Source organism: Hypanus sabinus, chromosome 16, assembly GCF_030144855.1.
Source record: "Hypanus sabinus isolate sHypSab1 chromosome 16, sHypSab1.hap1, whole genome shotgun sequence".
In the NCBI taxonomy this organism is placed as follows: Eukaryota; Metazoa; Chordata; class Chondrichthyes; order Myliobatiformes; family Dasyatidae; genus Hypanus; species Hypanus sabinus.
The window spans coordinates 50327351-50346184 of record NC_082721.1 but is presented as its reverse complement, the minus strand read 5'-3'; the positions used below and the strand labels follow the sequence as shown (position 1 = coordinate 50346184).

Genomic DNA, 18834 nt, shown 5'->3' with positions numbered 1-18834 from the left:
ACGAGTTACGACACCCGCAACAGGGCACTGGGTCCCCCCCGAAGACCGTGAATGGCAGCACAGTAAGGACCTACGGCACCTGTACAGTGCAGCTACAGTTCGGCTCCAGCTGGTTCACGTGGGACTTTACACTGGCTGCCGTAGCCCAACCGCTTCTGGGTGCGGATTTTTTGCGGGCTCACAGCCTGCTGGTCGACCTGCCAAGGAAGAGACTGGTCCACGCTGAGACCTTTCAGACGTTCTTCCTGGGAGAAGCCCAGTTGCCAGCCCCACACCTCGACTCCATCATGCTGTCCGACATCGACTTCACCAGAGTCCTGGTGGATTTCCCATCGGTTCTGGCACCGCAGTTCACGGCAGCCATGCCCCGACACGGCATACAGTACCACATCCCGACCCAGGGACCACCCCTCCACGCCCGTGCTCAGCAGCTTCCCCCAGACAAGCTCCGACTGGCGAAGGAGGAGTTCAAGAGGATGGAGGAATTGGGGATCATTCGGCGGTCCGACAGCCCATGTGCCTCCCCCCTGCACATGGTGCCAAAAGCGACAGGGGGCTGGAGACCATGAGGCGACTACCGCAGGCTGAATGAGGCTACCACACCGGACCGCTACCCTGTGCTGCACATTCAGGACTTTGCAGCAAACCTGCACAGCGCACGGATCTTCTCCAAGGTAGACCTCGTCTGGGGATACCATCAAATCCCGATGCATCCGGACAATGTCCCCAAAACGGCTCTCATCACCCCGTTTGGCCTTTTCGAGCTCCTCCACATGCCGCTCAGCCTGAAGAATGCCGCACAGACGTTCCAGTGGTTAATGGACATGGTGGGACGCGACCTGGGCTTCGCATTCATCTATTTGGATGACATCCTCATAGCCAGCAGCAGTCGTCAGGAGCATCTGTCCCACCTCCGTCAACTCTACGCCCGACTGAGTGTGTACGGTCTAACAATCAACCTGGTCAAATGCCAGTTCGGGCTCGACGCCATCGACGTCCTGGGCCACAGGACCCATCTGCCTGCTAAGGTAGACGCGGTCCGCCATTTCCCCCGACCCACCACAATCAAAGGCCTTCAGGAATTCGTAGGTATGGTCAATTTCTACCACAGCTTCCTCCCTTCAGCTGCCCGAATCATGCGCCCCCTGCTTGCCCTGATGTCGGGTCCGGGCAAGGACATTACCTGGGACGAGGAGCCCGCCGCCGCTTTCATTAAAATGAAAGAAGCCTTGGCAAACGCCGCAATGCTAGTGCACCCCAGAATGGATGTCCCTACCGCCCTCACAGTGGACGCATCTAACATGGCAGTTGGTGGGATACTGGAGCAACTTATCACGGGTCGCTGGCAACCCCTGGCATTTTTCAGCAAACACCTGCGGCCACCCGAGCTCAAATACAGTGCTTTCGACCGGGAACTGTTGGCGCTATACCTGGCAATCCGGCATTTCAGGTACTTCATAGAAGGTAGGCCCTTCACCGCGTTCACGGACCACAAGCCGCTTACCTTTACGTTCACGAAGGTGTCCAATCCCTGGTTGTCCCGCCAGCAGCACCATCTGTCCTACATCTCTGAATACACGACGGACGTCTGGCGCATCTCGGTTAAGGACAATGTCATGGCGAACACGCTCTTTTGCCCTAAAATTCATGCCCTTTCCCAAGGGGTAGACTTTGAGGCGCTGGCAGAGGCGCAGCAGGCAGATGAGGAGATCCCGAGTTACAGAACCGCAGTCTCCGGTTTGCAGTTCCAGGACCTCCCCGTAGGCCCAGGTGAGAGGACCCTACTCTGTGACGTCGCCACCGGCTAGCCCTGTCCCGTCGTCCCGGCACCTTGGTGGCAACACGTTTTCGACTCCATTCATAACTTAGCGCACCCCTCCATCAGGACAACTGTCCGGATGGTCTCCAGCAGGTTTGTTTGGCACGGACTCCGCAAGCAGGTCAGTGAATGGGCCAGAACGTGCATGCACTGCCAGACGGCCAAGGTGCAGCGGCACACCAAAGCTCTGCTGCAGCAGTTCCACCCCACCCACCGGCGTTTCGACCACATTCATGTGGATATCGTGGGCCCCCTGCCAGTGTCGCGCAGAGCGCGGCACCTCCTGACTATCGTGGACTAGTTCACAAGATGGTCAGAGGCGATCCCGCTCACCGACACCACCTCCGAATCTTGCGCCCGGGCACTGATCGCCACCTGGGTGTCCCACTTTGATGTACCGGCCCACATTACCTCCGACAGAGGCGCCCAGTTAACCTCCAGCCTGTGGTCAGCTATGGCCAGCCTTTTGGGGACACAGCTGCACCACACCACTGCCTACCACCCACAGTCGAACGGCCTGGTGGAGCGTTTCCACCGTCACCTAAAGTCGGCTCTCATGGCCCGCCTGAGAGGAGCTAACCCAGTTTCCCTGGGTCCTACTCTGCATCCGTATGGCGCCCAAAGGCAATCTGCACGCCTCGTCGGCCGAGTTGGTGTATGGCGCACCCCTGGTCGTCCCCAGAGAGTTCATACCAGCCCCAAGGGGGCAAGAGGAAGAACCCACAGCAGTCCTGGGCAGACTACGCGAGAGGCTTGGTGACCTGGCCCCCATACCCACTTCGCAGCATGGGCAGAACCCGACCTGCGTACCCCAAGACCTGCAGAACTGTAAGTTTGTGTTTGTACGAAGGGGAGGGCATCAGCCACCGCTGCAACGGCCCTACAAGGGGCCGTTTACGGTGCTCAGGAACAACGGGTCCACATTCGTGCTGGACTTTGGGGGGAGAGAGGAGGTTTTCACGGTGGACCGACTCAAACCAGCCCATGTGGACTTGGCGCAACCGGTCGAGTTTCCGGCACCGCGGCGCAGAGGCCGACCTCCCAAACAGGGTCCGGCCCAGACTGTGGACATTGGGGGGGGGGGGGTTATGTGGGGACCCACTTCCTAGCGCACTCAAACCGGCTCACAAATAGCCAGCACGCTGGCACAAAGGCCAGTCCCAAAAGGGCGCCAGGTCTGCTTCACCAACAAAGGGAAAAGCCTGCACGGGATTGTGAGTATGTGTCCCCTACAGCATCCGTGCCCGGGGAGGGCGGGATCTGGGAGGTTTTAAAGCAAGGCTGTGAAGTTCGAATAAAATCTACTTTAACTGCAGTTTACCGATTCCGTGTCGTTATTTTAGCACTGCGTGTAGCACAGTGTCATATTATAATGATGTTAATAGAAAAAGGGTCAAGTGTGTGGTCAGAGGATCATGATCAATGGTATGTATGAGTTTGATGATGATCCAAGAGAAAACAAGATTGTTACTGTAAAATGTAAAGAACATGAGGAACATGCTGCATCTTCTGAAAATAATGATGGGGTCAAGGTTGACCATGTCTGTTTTGAATGTTTCGAGAAACATGAATCCTTAAGAAGGAAGTTACCATCTTAAGCAAGTGTTTAGTTTGCATCCTAGTGCTTTAAAAATCTCCAAGAAAATATATTAAGTTGTCAGATAAAGCAGGGTTTTATGTTGGAATGTCATGGTAAAAAGCTCATAAACAAAGAATGTCAGCGGGGCCACAGAATGAACAAGAAATCACAAACATTCACTGGTTTCAATGGTGGTCAAAACATCTGTGATCATTTTCAAACCTCCTTCAAATTAAAACCACAGAATCATAGAACATTACAGCACAGAAACAGGCCTTTTGGCCCTTCTTGGCTGTGCCGAACCATTTTTCTGTCTAGTCCCACTGACCTGCACCTGGGCCATATCCCTCCAAACCCTTCTCATCCATATGCCTGTCCAAGTTTTTCTTAAATGTCAAAAGTGAGGCTGCATTCACCACTTCATCTGGCAGCTCATTCCACACTCCCACCACTCTCTGCGTGAAGAAGCCCCCCCCAATGTTCCCTTTAAACTTTTCCCCCTTCACCCTTAACCCATGACCTCTGGGTTTTTTTTCGCCCCTAGCCTCAGCAGAAAAAGCCTGCTTGCATTCACTCTATCTATACCCATCATAATTTTATACACCTCTATCAAATCACCCCTCATTCTCTTACGCTCCAGGGAATAAAGTCCTAACCTATTCAACCTTTCTCTGTAACTCAGTTTCTCAAGTCCCGGTAACATCCTTGTAAACCACCTCTGCACTCTTTCAACCTTATTAATATCTTTCCTGTAATTAGGTGACCAAAACTGCACACAATACTCCAAATTCGGTCTCACCAATGTCTTATACAACCTCACCATTACATTCCAACTCTTATACTCAATACTTTGATTTATAAAGGCCAATATACCAAAAGCTCTCTTTATGACCCTATCTACCTGTGATGGCACTTTTAGGGAATTTTGTATCTGTACTCCCAGATCCCTCTGTTCTACTGCACTCCTCAGTGTCCTACCATTTACCTTGTTCTACCTTGGTTTGACCTTCCGAAGTACAATACCTCACATTTGTCTGCATTAAACTCCATCTGTCATTTTTCAGCCCATTTCTCCAACTGATCCAAATCGCTCTGCAAGCTTTGAAAAACCTTCCTCACTGTCCACTACACCTCCAATCTTTGTATCATCAGCAAATATGCTGATCCAATTTGCCACATTATCATCCAGATCATTGATATAGATGACAAACAACAATGGACCCAGCACTGATCCCTGTGGCACACCACTAGTCACAGGCCTCCACTAGAGTAGCAATCCTCCTACCACTCTTTGGCTTCTTCCATTGAGCCAATGTCTAATCCAATTTACTACCTCTCTATGTATACCTAGCGACTGAATCTTCCTAACTAACCTCCCATGCGGGACCTTGTCAAAGGCCTTACTAAAGTCCATGTATACAACATCCACTGCCTTCCCTTCATCCACTTTCCTGGTAACTTCCTCGAAAAACTGGAATTTCTGGAACAATTCCTTTGATTAGACAATAGCCACTATAACTTCACTATTCAAAAAGGGAGGGAGGGATAATCTAGGGAATTATAGATCAAATAAATTCATATCATTCATGGGAAAAATAGTTGAATCGGTTATTACAGATGGAATAGCAGGCAAATTGGAACATAGTGAATGGTTTGATCAAAGTCAGCATAAATTTATGAAAGGCGATTCAAGCTTACAAAATTTTCCATAGCTAGAAGATGTAGTTGCTAGAGAGAATGGGGAAGAACCAGTGAATGTGGGATCCAGAGTAATTCAAGCAAATTGAGTGAGGTGGAAGATGTGGTATAAAGTGATGCTATCCAATTCAGTAGCAAAAACATATAGAATATAGAACACTCATTGCAGGGGTGGGGGGGGGGGTGGAATCTGTGCCCCAGAAAATGGACCATTTTATGATCTTCTGTAACATGAAGCTATGCCCAACTGTGACAAAAAATATAAGTTTAACTTAACTTTTAATACTCTGTGTTCTAGTTTAAGATGGTTCTACTGTAGGCATGCGACAGTTTACTAGAAGTTCAAAAGCAAAAGGAATTTAATTAAAATAATTACTAATTACACTTCTTTTGAAGTAAATTGTGGTAAACTATCACTGCAAACACTGAGGAAGTGAGAGAGGGTGAGTGAGTTCAGGAGATGTGCCTTGCTTGTGCATTGCAAGGTTAATGCACTTGGAATTGCAGCTGTGCTGGTTGGAGTGAACAATTTGGAGAGGTGAAACCAAGGCAGAGGAGTTCTGATGACCATCCAACTAACCCTGTTGCAAGGGTTGATTGCTTCAAGCGCCGAGCCGATTTGGAGAGGTCAAGAACAGCTTGAGTCCAACTTATTGTAGATATTGCACTTACTGTATAACAACAGAGTAGAAGCTGTCTTTAAGCCTGGTGGTACATGCTTTCAGGCCTTTTTCTAAATCTGCCCAATGGAGATGGAGAAGACCGATGTCTAGGGTGGGGTCTTTGATTATGCTGGCTGCTTTGCTGAGGCAGCGAAAAGCATGAACAGAGTCCATAGAGATGACTGGTTTCCCTGATATGCTGAGCTGTGTCCACAACACTAATTCCTTGCAGTCAATGTCAAAGCAGTTGCCATACTAAGCTGTAGTGCATTTTGATAGGATGCTCTCCATGGTGCATTGATAAAAATTGGTGAGAGTCAGAGGATTCATAGCAAATTCTTTAGCCTCTTGAGGAAATAGAGATATCTGTGAGCTTTCTTGGTTGTGACTAGACCCAGACAGGCTAATGATGATGTTTATCTCCAAGGGACTTAAAGCTCCCAAGCCTCTCAACCTCAACACAATTGGCATAGACATGAGTGGCTTCTACCTGAACCTCAGATTATTATATTGAAACTAATGAGAAAGGTCTATCAATTTACACTTTTACACATTAGAATTAGTTTTCAGATCTAATTAAAGGGAGAGCCTTTCAATATTTTTGATAATCTTGTTAGAATTGGAATGTAAGCTTGATCGAAAACTGCCAGAAAGATCTAAACTAGTAATCTATCACATCTTGAAACTCAAGCCCTGAGCAGTGATCTACTAATGTACTCATTATTCCAGCTGAAGGAAATTAAGTCAACCCTACAGAAAGTACTTGCTCAGATTTTTGATGAGTAGTGAACCTACTGCTGGACTGGAAGGAAAAGAGGAACATTGAAAAGTCAGGAGAATGAAACAGGTATAAAATTATTTCTTTTATAATTCGAACATATCAAATGTTCAAGATTGAAAATATGTTGAAATTATGAGGTAACAAAATACAAATTTTGATGTACTGTACATCAAGCAAATATAACTAAATTCTAAAGAATCAGGGTACAGCAACTACTGAAGCAACAGGTACAACAAAACTAGTTAGAAAAGTTATTACAGTAAGGGAGTTTAGCTTAGTTACTTTAGTTTATTCATTAACAAAACATTCCAGAGAAATGGATTCCAAAGTTTTTCCCCATCTCAGTCCCAAATCTCTAATCTATATCTTGAGGTATGGCTCCTAGATGCTCCAGCCAGGAGGATCCACATTTTTTGTCTCACTAAGAGCACCTTCCACTAATTTTAACTTCAGTGAATACAGGTACATCTCACTCTGTCTGTGGAAGCCCCTTTTTAATCTTCAAAGCCAGTAGAGCTAATCTTTGATGTACCCCATCCAATGGAAGTGTATCCTTTCTTTATCAAGCAGTCATAAATCAAGGCAACTGGACTTGCTGTGTTGTCTACAAGACATTTCACCACTCATCCAAGAGGCTTGTTCAGTTCTGGTCCATGGTAGGTAGTTTTCTGACTGTGTTGTTTAAAGGTATAGCAATCACATGAGGGCCGTTAAGAGTCTTAGAGGTAATGAAAGGATCATTAGTCTTATCTTTGCATGAATGGAGATGTGAACTGATGAGGAAATGCAGGTGTTGAGATGTTAGGACTGCATTGCAGGTAGCTGGTGTCGTACCCCACTCCTCTGCTCAGGGATGGGTTTTTCAGTTTGACAAAGATGGTTTCAAACCACCTGTACACCCTGTTCAAATTGTGTACATTGTTATCAAGCATAAACAGAAAAGAAAACAAAACGATATTGTATATGCTATCCAATGCAATGAGAACTGTACAGATCTGTATATCAGCAAAACAAAACAACCTCTTCACAAACAAGATGGCCCAACATAGAAGGGCTAACACTTCAGGTCAAGACTCAATAGGTTCAATTTAATGCCGGAGAAATGTATACAACATACATCTTGAAATTCTTTTTCTTTGCAAACATCCACAAAAACAGACAAGTGCCCCAAAAATCTATCTAAACAACTTAAGTCTGACACAATCAGTGGATTCAAACATTATTCTTCAATCATTGCTTGTTTGCTCACAATGGCCTTTGTTGATTTTATGATCATCGACAAATTATGAACACATCTCTCTTCTAAGAAAATGTTCTTTTTGTCAGTTGTCCTCCAGTTTCTTTACCCTATTTGACTTAATGAAATTAAGATCTTCTACAATTAATTTTTGTCAACATTAAAGTATTTCCCTCCCAACCAATTTAATCCGTGTTTAATAGATAATCAAAAACAATTCAATCTATAATCAAAGTTAACACTGGTTCCACTGAGGATCAAATCACTTAGTTCAGTGGCTCAAGTTTCCACTTCCTGATAATTGTAATTTTCCTGAATTCCTTCCATTTGCTGTTAAGTATAAGTTCTAGTTTTAATTCTTCCAGAATATGGTTTGTTCTTAGTAACCCACGGTACGTACAAAGAACTCAACATGGTGTCAGAAGTCGGTCTGGAAGAATAATGTTTCGCTAACATGGGAGCAGCGAAGATAATCGAAAGAAAAAGAGTGCAAAATTTTTTAGTGTTTGCTAACAGCTTTAAAAATGGACGTTTTGCAACCTGATTGATGCTTCAGCTGACTGGAAATGTAGCTGAAAACTGGAAATGATTTAAACAGCGTTTTGAAATTTATTTATTGGCGATCGGAGCAGAAATTCAATCAGAAAAATCGAAAGCTGCAATTCTACTCCACATAATAGGGGATGACATAATTGAGGTATATAACCATTTTACTTTTGAAAATGGAAGTAATTTGAATCTAAAAGCGATAATCGACAAGTTTGAAGCATTTTGTATACTGAAGCATAATGTGCCATATGAACGGTACAATTTTTTCAAATGTCGGCAGAAAGTTGGTCAAATGATTGATCAATTTGTTACGGAATTGAGAAATCACAGTAAAACATGCGAGTTTGCAGAGATGACAAACTCTCTCATTGAAGACAGAATTGTTTGTGGCATTCTGGATAATGCTCTGAGAGAAAGACTCTTAAGAGAACCAGACGTAAATTTGGAAAAAGCTTTGTTTCTCTGCAAAGCTTTGGAATCTGTAAAGTTGCAGGCTAAAGAGCTTTTTATTGAGAACTGCAGCGTACATGCTGTGAATAATCGTGAACATGTTAGAAAAAATAATGAAGCGACTACAAAACTGACAGAGAGCAAGATGTCGTTTGAAAGAGAAAAACTTTGTGAATACTATGGGTGGGAGCACCGACCTAAAAAGTGTCCAGCGTATGGAAAAATGTGCAATCACTGTAGTAAGAGTAATAATTTTTTATGCTGTTGCAGAAGTAGAAAGGAAATAAAACATGTAAATGCAGAGCTTGAAAATGAACGTGAGGAGTATTATATAGATGTGCTTTGTGAAAATAAAAAAAGTAAGAATGACTGGACTATGCCATTGCAAGTGAACCAAAACAATAATCAGTTTAAATTGGATACTGAAGCACAAGTAAATGTTCTTGCAGAATCTGAGTTTAATGCATTAAAGCCAAGACCAAAGTTACATCAGATTCAGGAGCAGACATTCCAGTTAAAGGAAAAAGTATCACTCAAAAACATTGAGCACACGCTTTCATTTGTGGTAGTGCCAAAAATGTACAGTCAATATTGGGCTTAACCTGCCTGTGAGAGACTGAATTTGGTGAAAAGAGACTTAGTCCTGGATAGTGACACAGAGTCAAAATACAGTGACTTGATGAAAGAGTATAAGGAGTTGTTCAAAGGGCTTGGTTTTCTTCCAGGAGAGCACACGATTAAAATTGACAACACAGTGCCACCCTTAGTACATCCATGGAGAAAAGTACCTTTTGCATTATGTGATCAACTAAAAACAGAACTTGACAGAATGGAATGGTTAGGAGTCATACAAAAAATTGATGAACTGACTGAATGGGTCAATTCACTTGTCATTTTTGATAAGAAAAATGGAAAACTGAGGATTTGTTTAGATCCAAGAGCTTTGAATCGAGCCATTAAAAGACAGCATTTCAAATTGCCTACTCGTAAAGAAATTATGTCACAGTTTGCTAATGCAAAGTACTTTAGTAAATTAGACGCATCCTCTGGATTCTGGCAACTTAAACTAGATGAACTGGGTTCAAAGATGTGTACCTTTAACACTCCTTTTGCCAGATACCATTTTAGACAATAGACAATAGGTGCAAGAGTAGGCCATTCAGCCCTCTGAGCCAGCACCACCATTCACTGTGATCATAGCTGATCATCCACAATCAGTACCCCATTCCTGCCTTCTCCCCATATCCCTTGACTCCGCTATCTTTAAGAGCTCTATCTAACTCTTCCTTGAAAGCTTCCATTTTTCTTAGGTTTCCATTTGGAATTGTACCATAAAACTATTCACATGCTAATACGCATATTGAGGGCGTAGATACTTCCATGGACGATATTATTGTTTGGGGATCATCTAAACAAGGGCATGATGCCAGACTTAGACAAGTGTCAGAAGCAACACAGAAGGCAAACCTGAAGTTGAATAAAGACAAATGTCAGCTAGGAGAGACTTTGTGGGTGATATCATCAGAGGGTGCACGTCCTGATCCATTGAAGGTTTCTGCTATTGAGAACATGCCAAGACTGCAATGTAAAAAGGATGTTCAAAGGTTTATGGGAATGGTCAAATACATGGGAAAATTCATACCCAATCTTTCAGAACAGCTTGCTCCGTTGAGGCAGCTAACAGAAAAGAAAAATGAATGGAGCTGGAATCATGAACAGGAGAGGGCATGGCAAAATCTCAAGAAAGTGCTCACCAAAGAACCTGTGTTGAAATTCTATGATGCTGACAGACCCATCAAAGTCTCGTGTGATGCATCTCAAGCAGGCTTAGGGGCAGAATTACTCCAAAAATATGATCAGGAATGGCTACCAGTGGCATATGCATCTCGTGCATTATCCAATCCAGAAACAAAGTATGCCCAAATTGAAAAAGATTTGCTCACTATTCTGTCTGCTTGTGAGAGATTTCATCAGTTTGATGTTGAAACCGATCATAACCCTTTGATTGCATTGTTTAACAAACCTTTAAGCCACTGTCCTTTGCGAATTCAGTGAATGATGATCAAATTGCAAAGATATGCATTGAATGTGTCATACACACCTGGAAAATTCATGTACACGGCTGACACACTTTCCAGAGCTGTGGATCCAACAACAAAAGACAGTCACAGTCATGTTATTGGTGTTCAGGTACTTATTGATATGGTCATAGAAACTGCACCTGTTGGGGGTTCTGGTAACGTCATCGTTGAGAATGGCAGCTGAAGTCACTAGCTCCTCCGGAAAAACCCGTATTAAGCCCCATTATCCCATCAAATATAATATTTTTTGAAAAATATTTGAACTTAAAAGAGGGGCAAGAATGGGGAAAAAGAATGGAAATAAAAAAAGCGACTCTGCGGAGCCTTAGGCCGAGAGGAGTGCAGCAAGTGGCTCTCCTACCTGACTGCATGCTAGCGAGGCGGCTGCTGGGCCTCGTTCAGATGAAGTGGCGAATATGTTCAAAATCCTGAAAGAAATAATGGAGGTCCAGAAAGAAATAAAGCAGCAGCTCTGCGTTATTAAGTCAGAGCTCGCCAGCGTCAATCAAAAAATAGCAGTGGCAGAGACTCGAATTGAGAAGGTGGAAGATCGCGTTCAAAACGTGGAACGGATACTGAGTAAGACAATAAAAATATTACATCACCAAGAAGGTAAACTGCTTGACGTGGAGGGAAGATCACGGTGGAAAAATATCAGAATCTACAACATTCCCGAAGGAGCGGAAGGCTCGTCTATGACGGAGTTTGTTGGAAAGTTACTGCAGGACGCACTGGATCTTCCCCCGGCTATGAAGCTGGAAGTTGAAAGAGCCCACCGCGCACTCGTCCCAAAACCTACCCAGGATAGAAAGCCATGCTCAATAATAATTAAATTCCTTTGGTACAGCACCAAGGCAGAGTTTATACGAAGGGCCTGGGGTAGGAAGACAGGGGTCCTGCAGAAACGCAAAGAATACTCTGAAGTACTAAAGCAAAAAAAGATTAAATTTCAAACTCCATACCCAGCTAAACTTCGAGTGTTTTATGACAACGGGACGCGATTGTACCAGACAGTGGAAGAGACAACTACAGACATGAAGGCCAGAGGGTTGCCCGTCAGCGTGACCAAGATGAAGGAAAGCCTGACTGAGGAATTATCTCGCTCCGCTTGGGAAATAATGCGAGAATCGAGAGGGCAGGAGACGGGAAGAGGCCAAGAGAAATACATCAGGAGGAGACTGGGAGTTTCCTAAAGACAGTCCTCACCCCCTTCAGAAGAGCCATAAGATTTGGCTAACCTTAAAAATATTGAGAAGCTAAACGGAAGCAAAAGTAGACGGTGATATACCTATCTCAAGAAATACTTATTATAATGTGGATTTTATATTACTTAGTTGTTATTCTTTATTCGCTCACTTACTCTTTTCCCCACCAAAATGAGAATATATATATATATATATATATATATATATATATGTAATGTGTGTGTATATATAGGAGTAGTACACAGGGAAATCTTTTCTGTGTGATGAATTTGTTCACTGACTTTTATGAATACTGCAATGGGGGACCTCAACTCACAAGTAGGAGGGGTTATCGCCCACAGCTAGACATTTCCTCTAGCTCAATGCAGGGTCATCTACTAGAGACCTCAGCCTTGGAATCACACGTTCGTTGCCATTTTTGTTATTATTTGCATTTCTCGGTTCTTATTTGTTCAGGAATGGCTAAGGACAAGGTAAAATTCATTTCTTTTAATGTCAATGGGCTATTAAATCCAATCAAACGCAAGAGAATTTTATCCAATTTGGAATAATTTGATTCATACTGGGAAAAATGGTTTAACTACATAATGCCTCATAGGCCTAATTTTATTCTCACAAATCAATGAATCTGTTGTAAAAAAAAAATCACTCCCTACTTGTATATAGTTCTTTCCTTTTGCTTGTTTTTTCTTTCCACTCTTTTCTATAAGTGTGTACCTCAGATAAATACTGTGTGGAGATTTGTGATATATATATATATATATATATATATGATTATATGATATATATGTACAATGTTTGAAATACATCTTATGGAAATGTTTGTTTGATGATGAACTTCAATTAAAAAAAATTACAAAAAAAACCTGTACCTGTTGCTCCCAAAAAGTTGGAACTGCTGCGTCTTGAGACAGGGAAGGACAAAATTCTCAGTCAGCTGGCCATGGTGATGGATGGATGGCCAGATAATAAGCATGACTGTACCTCAGAAGTACAAGAATATTGGAATCACAAATCAGAACTTTCTGTTGTGGATGGGATATTGTACAAAGGTAGCAGAATTGTGATTCCTAAAAGTCTCAGAAAAGAAATGCTTGGGAAAATTCATGAAGGCCACCTTGGTATTGAAAAGTGTAAGACAAGGCTCGGGAAGTGATGGTTTGGCCCAGGATGAATCAAGAAATTGCAGAATTGCTGTCTTCTTGTTGAATATGCTTTAAATACCAACCTAGCAACCCTAAGGAGCCACTGCATCCACATCCTTGTCCTCAGAGACCTGATCAGAAGGCAGTCTGTTTGCAACTGACAACAAAGATTACCTATTAATAACAGGTTACTACTCCGTGTATCCTGAAGTGTGTGGTTTGGGCAGAAAAACAGCAGAGAATATAATTACATACATGAAATCAGTTTTTTCCAGAAATGGTGTACCTGATGAAGTTTCACAGACAATGGTCCACAATTCAATGGTGAATGCATGAGACATTTTGCTCAGGAATAGGGCTTTGTTCATACAACATCCAGTCCATTTTTCCCTCAGTCCAATGGATTAGTTGAGAAGTCGGTAGGGATTATCAAGAAGCTGATGTACAAAGCAAAAGATAGAGGAGGTGATTTTTTTATAAAGCTTTGTTAGCCGATCGCAGTACCCCACTTGAATGTGGATTTTCACCTGCTCAGCTCTTGATGGGACACCGTTTGAAATCCAATCTGCCAATAAATGAGAGCCTCCTGACAACAGAGGGAGGTGAACAAGTGAAAAGATGGAAAGATGAAAGCAAAGCAGAAAACATACTTTGACAGATGTTCTCACCCATTACCTGAAATGCACCAAGGAGCTGAAGTAAGGATACAAGACAAAATGAACACATGGACACAGAAAGTTACAGTACTTGAAGAAGTACAACCCAGATCATATATGGTCCAAACAGAAGAAGGAGCAGTGTTAAGAAGAAATCGCAAAGACCTCAAGAAAAAGCCAACTTCAGAGTTTCCATTAACTGATGCAGACCAGATGAAACATGAAAATAACAATGAAACACAAGAACTGTGTGAACCACTTAGAAGGTCTACTCATGTTCATAAATCCCCAGAGAGACTGGTAGAGACATGTTAAATTACTCATTTGTTTTGATTAATGTTGCTAATTGTTTTTCTTTTTAAGGAAAGGAAGATGTGGTGATATCACATGTCACGTGTAAGAACGTGATTGTACAGAGCTATGAGCATGCGCAGCACTGACAGAATGATCTAGAAGCGTGGCAGTGTTAAACATGGTTTCTGTTTGCTGTTAAATAGAAGTTCTAGTTTTAATTCTTTCAGAATATGGCTTGTTCTTAGTAACCCATGGTACGTACAAAGAACTCAACAGAGCCCATAGTCTCTTCCCACTCACCAGGGTCCTGAATTAATTCCAACATACTGGGGCTCTAGAACCCATGTTCCATTTCAAGTTTGGTTCCCACACTTCCTTTCAACTTAATTGGGGCCTAATTCCCATACTTCCTGTCAACTCACTGAAGCCCTGTTGCCTACAAGGGATTTGAGTACAGGAACAGGGAGGTTCTAATGCAGTTGTACAAGGCCTTGGTGAGACTGCACCTAGAATATTGTGTGCAGTTTTGGACCCCTAATCTGAGGAAAGACATTCTTGCCATAGAGGGAGTACAGAGAAGGTTCACCAGATTGATTCCTGGGATGGCAGGACTTTCATATGAAGAAAGACTGGATCGACTAGGCTTATACTCACTGGAATTTAGAAGATTGAGGGGGGATCTTATTGAAACATATAAAATTCTAAAGGGATTGGACAGGCTAGATGCAGGAAGATTGTTTCCGATGTTGGGGAAGTCTAGAACGAGGGGTCACAGTTTAAGGATAAAGGGGAAGTCTTTTAGGACTGAGATGAGGAAAAACTTCTTCACACAGAGAGTGGTGAACCTGTGGAATTCTCTGCCACAAGAAACAGTTGAGGCCGGTTCATTGGCTATATTTAAGAGGAAGTTAGATCTGGCCCTTGTGGCTAAAGGGATCGGGGATATGGAGAGAAAGCAGGTACAGGGTTCTGAGTTGGATGATCAACCATGATCATACTGAATGGCAGTGCAGGCTCGAATGGCCGAATGGCCTACTCCTGCACCTATTTTCTATGTTTCTACATTTTCTTTCAGCTGACAGGGGTCCCATTTTCCACACCTTCTTTAAGCTTTAAAGGTAAAATGGGAAATTAATTAACATACTCTGTTAGAGCTAAAAGCAATTTTAAAAAAATGTGTTGGGGTATCAATGGGAATAACACCCAACAACCCGAAAAGTCTAATACAGATCTGGAACAAAACAATCCCACCAAAGTTCTACATAATCAGTGAGATGTCTCTATTCTTGTACTCAAATTTTCTTGCAATATAGGCCAATACATTCTGTTTGTCTTTCTGAATACTTACTTCTTCTCTACGTTAATCTAAAATTATATGTTTTAAATGATACAGATCCCCCTAAATACCAACAAATTTCAAACTCTCATCATTTAAAAAACTGTTTTTTCTATTAAAGTAGATTACCTTTTTACGTTCCATTAGCTGTGTTCTGCCCACTAGATTAATATGTTCCATATCTTCACTGCATCATTCTCAGAGTCCACACATAGCTCCAAATGGGTTTAGGTAAGTGGGGTGCCAGGACTGCAGGCAAGAATAAAGGCCAAAGGTTAACTAATTGGTTGGCTGTTTTAAATAACATATACTAATAGGCTGAATGTCCATGGGTTACATCAATATATGTCAACAGACAGGTAAAGTCTGGGTGTGGAAGCGGTTGATTCAACATGCTGCTGTGGTCAGGCCCTCCAGCCAAAAGTGGCAACATAACGTAAACTTGCTGCGGCCCAACTCAGCCGATACTCCCACCTTCTCCCCTGAATCTTACAATAAATTTTCTTAACAGCAAATCACAACAATGACATGTCATACATAAACATTCTAGTTGACCTCAATATGATACAAAGACATTCCATGGTTACCATAAGCGGCTGACCCATGCTCACCACCGACCGCTTTGTTGCCATGGTAACGTGGCGCCGGTTCCCGCGCAGCACGCTGCTCCGGCGACTTGGAGGTGAGCACCTTGGCGTGGATGCAGTGTCGTCCGATACGCTCAACCACGTGGCGCGATTGTTACCGCGTGGGCGCGCGCGCGCACGGGCATTTTACCCGCTAATCCCGCGCGCGCCGACGCACCCAGGCGTTATTTTGTTTTACGCGCGCGCACGCGTGGGACCAGTGATGTTCTCGCGCGTAGATTGTGACGCGCGTAAGTCGGAGAGCTGGATTCCCATGGTGCAGCGCACGGCTCCAGTCCGACTCGGTTCAGTGTTTGCTCCGTTCGGGACGGGCCGGCTCTGGTCGTGTGGTGCGGGTTCGCTTCAGGCAGTGACACACCGCCGGAGAAAGTGAGGCGCACACTGGACACACGGAGTTACTCGGCTGTGTCGCGACGGAATATGACGGTTCCGACCGGCCTTGTTGCAGCCGCCTCTCTTCGCAGCTACTTCCTCAGACTCTGCGTCTCTTGTTAGCGGGCCTCCCTCCCCTAGCTCCCCGTCCCTTTCCTTTCCCTTTCCCCCCCCACCTACTCCTCCCCCCACCCCCTCCACCGCCACGCCGCCGCCGTCGCACCGCCGCCAAATGACACCCACCCCGCAGCAGATCAAGGACCAGCTGCTCCAGGCCATAGACAAGGATGCCAATGTAAGAACCAGGCCGTGTGTTTGCACGCAGGCCCCGGGATCGGGCCCTTTGCCATCCCGGGTCTGAGTGTGAGAGTGTATGGATGTGAAAGAACGAAGTGAACGCGGCCTAGCGAGTAGGCTTTGATTCTCAAATCCATAATGAGTGAATGTACAGTACTCAGGGCCGATTAAGACTGGTCGGATGGGAAATTTCCCGAGATCTGTGGCTTTGGCAGAGCTTGATGACCATTCTGCGAGCTGGGTGTAGCAGCAGAATTCCTCTAAACCATGGCAGCTTCCAAAATTAACGTTCTTTATAACACATTGATTCCAATTTTTCCACAAGTCACACGCACAATGATTTTCCAAAAGTGTCCATAAAGTTTTAAACAACTGTTAATGCTTTTAGTTGTCTTAATTTAAAATGGTGACCAACTGTTGTACTTATTACCATCTTTTTAAAGTTAACCGTAATCCTTGTGAGAAGGCTGCAAGCACGCTTACTGAAAGTGAAGCGGATTTGTGACATTTAATGAATCAGTCAAATCGGTAAACCAAAGAACGTTTCTTTAAAATTATAAGGAGTTATAAAGTAAGATTATTTGCTTCGAGACCGCTTCTCTTCTCTGTCTCCCCCCCCCCCCCAACATGAATTGAAAATAGGAATTGTATATGTTCGATTTGGAAAACAGACCATTTACTGTTTTAAGTAATTATTTAGAGTTAGACGCATACGGGATATAAGCTAAAACTGGCAAACAGGAAGTAGCTGTTGGAATGATGGGTAACTTGAGACATCCGAACAGTATTAGACAGAATTAAATCTGCTTTGAAAATACAAAATTTTAGGGTAATTCTAGTCATATGTAAAATAAAAAAACGAATCTCCTGTAATATTTTAGATGATTATTTTGATATTTTAAATAAAACTGACTTCATTGTGTAGAGGAATTCTGCTGCTTTCTTGCCAATGTTTTAGTGGTTTCAATACATTTTAATTAGTATATTTCTGACTAAATGGTGGATAGCAACTAAATGATAACTTTGCAGAAATTATGTAGCAATTAGCATTTTCTTTTGAAACAGTGTATAGTGTTTTAAAATCAGCATTATATCGAAAGTTTAAGTTTCTTAATATTCAATGTACATAAGAAAGCTTAAATTTCTTAATATTCAATGTACATAAGAAAGCATTTTTCTCATGTCCTTGAGTGACAGACAAATTTGCTGTATATTCCATCTCAGCTTTGCAATGAGTTAGTCTGGCATGGTACAAAGGTTCAGTGTTTGAAACTCTCCCTGTTGTTCTCCTCAAAGGTTGAAAGACTTGGTACCAGGAATATTAGGCAGACAAAATAATGCAGGGATGATCCCTTTATAAAATCTGGTTTGATGCCAGTGATATTTTTGGTTGAGTGCATCCTAGTATGACCTCGGCATTGTTGTTTTGTTATGCTTGTTCACTGGTTGGATATTTTAATATGCTGGCAGTCATCTTTCCAATTTTTTAGTGTAATTTTACTGTTCATAATACTTCATAAGGTTTTCCATAAGAATATTCGGGTTTCACAGAAAAAAAATTGGAAATATTTTCAAGTCAGGCAGCATCTGTGGAAAAGGCAACAGTGTTCAGTTTTTTTGAACGTGATGTTAATTCTTTGTCTCCAGTGATGCTCACTGACCTGTCAAATATTTCCAGCGTACTCAGTTTTAATTGAAGATTGCAGATTTTCTTTTGCTTTTCATTTAATTTCATTGTGTTGGCTTCCATTTTAGCTTTTATTTATCCTTTGGTCTTAAAATGCTTTAAAAATTCTAACCTATAGTAAATTTCGCTTCATAAGTATAATGTTAGAACTTACAACACCTGACTATTCCTGAAACTAAATCCATAAAGGATGGCCACTCTGCAAACTATTCTTTTATTGATAAAATCCATAACTGCAATGGACAAAATAATTTGTATACTATGTGCAGTGCAAGAACTAAGTTTCTATTGTCTGATCTTTGGATGTAAAATTAAGTTGTATTCAGTGTGGAAGATGTA

At 43.0% G+C, this 18834-nt stretch overlaps 2 protein-coding genes across 8 annotated transcripts in view; one reads left to right on the top strand and one right to left on the bottom strand.

Annotated features, from left to right (window-relative positions):
* tmem38a (transmembrane protein 38A) overlaps positions 1 to 16205 on the bottom strand; it is a 135082-nt gene extending 118877 nt beyond the window's left edge. For 3 of the 7 annotated variants that reach the window (XM_059991723.1, XM_059991727.1, XM_059991719.1), the window contains exons 1-2: positions 16080 to 16205; positions 15622 to 15741 (exon numbers count right to left, since the gene is read on the bottom strand). In XM_059991723.1, coding sequence (XP_059847706.1) covers positions 15622 to 15672 — 51 coding nt within the window. In that variant the 5' untranslated portion in view covers positions 15673 to 15741; positions 16080 to 16205. Of the gene's footprint in view, positions 1 to 13492; positions 13644 to 15621; positions 15742 to 16047 lie in introns of those variants that run through there. The other 4 variants (XM_059991716.1, XM_059991717.1, XM_059991718.1 and 1 more) reach the window with 4 other exon arrangements.
* A 165-nt stretch (positions 16206 to 16370) lies between these two features.
* crsp7 (cofactor required for Sp1 transcriptional activation, subunit 7) overlaps positions 16371 to 18834 on the top strand; it is a 138262-nt gene continuing 135798 nt past the window's right edge. Inside the window, exon 1 of the mRNA XM_059991730.1 lies at positions 16371 to 16806. Within this exon, the coding sequence (XP_059847713.1) occupies positions 16744 to 16806 (63 nt within the window). The 5' untranslated portion in view covers positions 16371 to 16743. The remainder of the gene's footprint in view (positions 16807 to 18834) is intronic.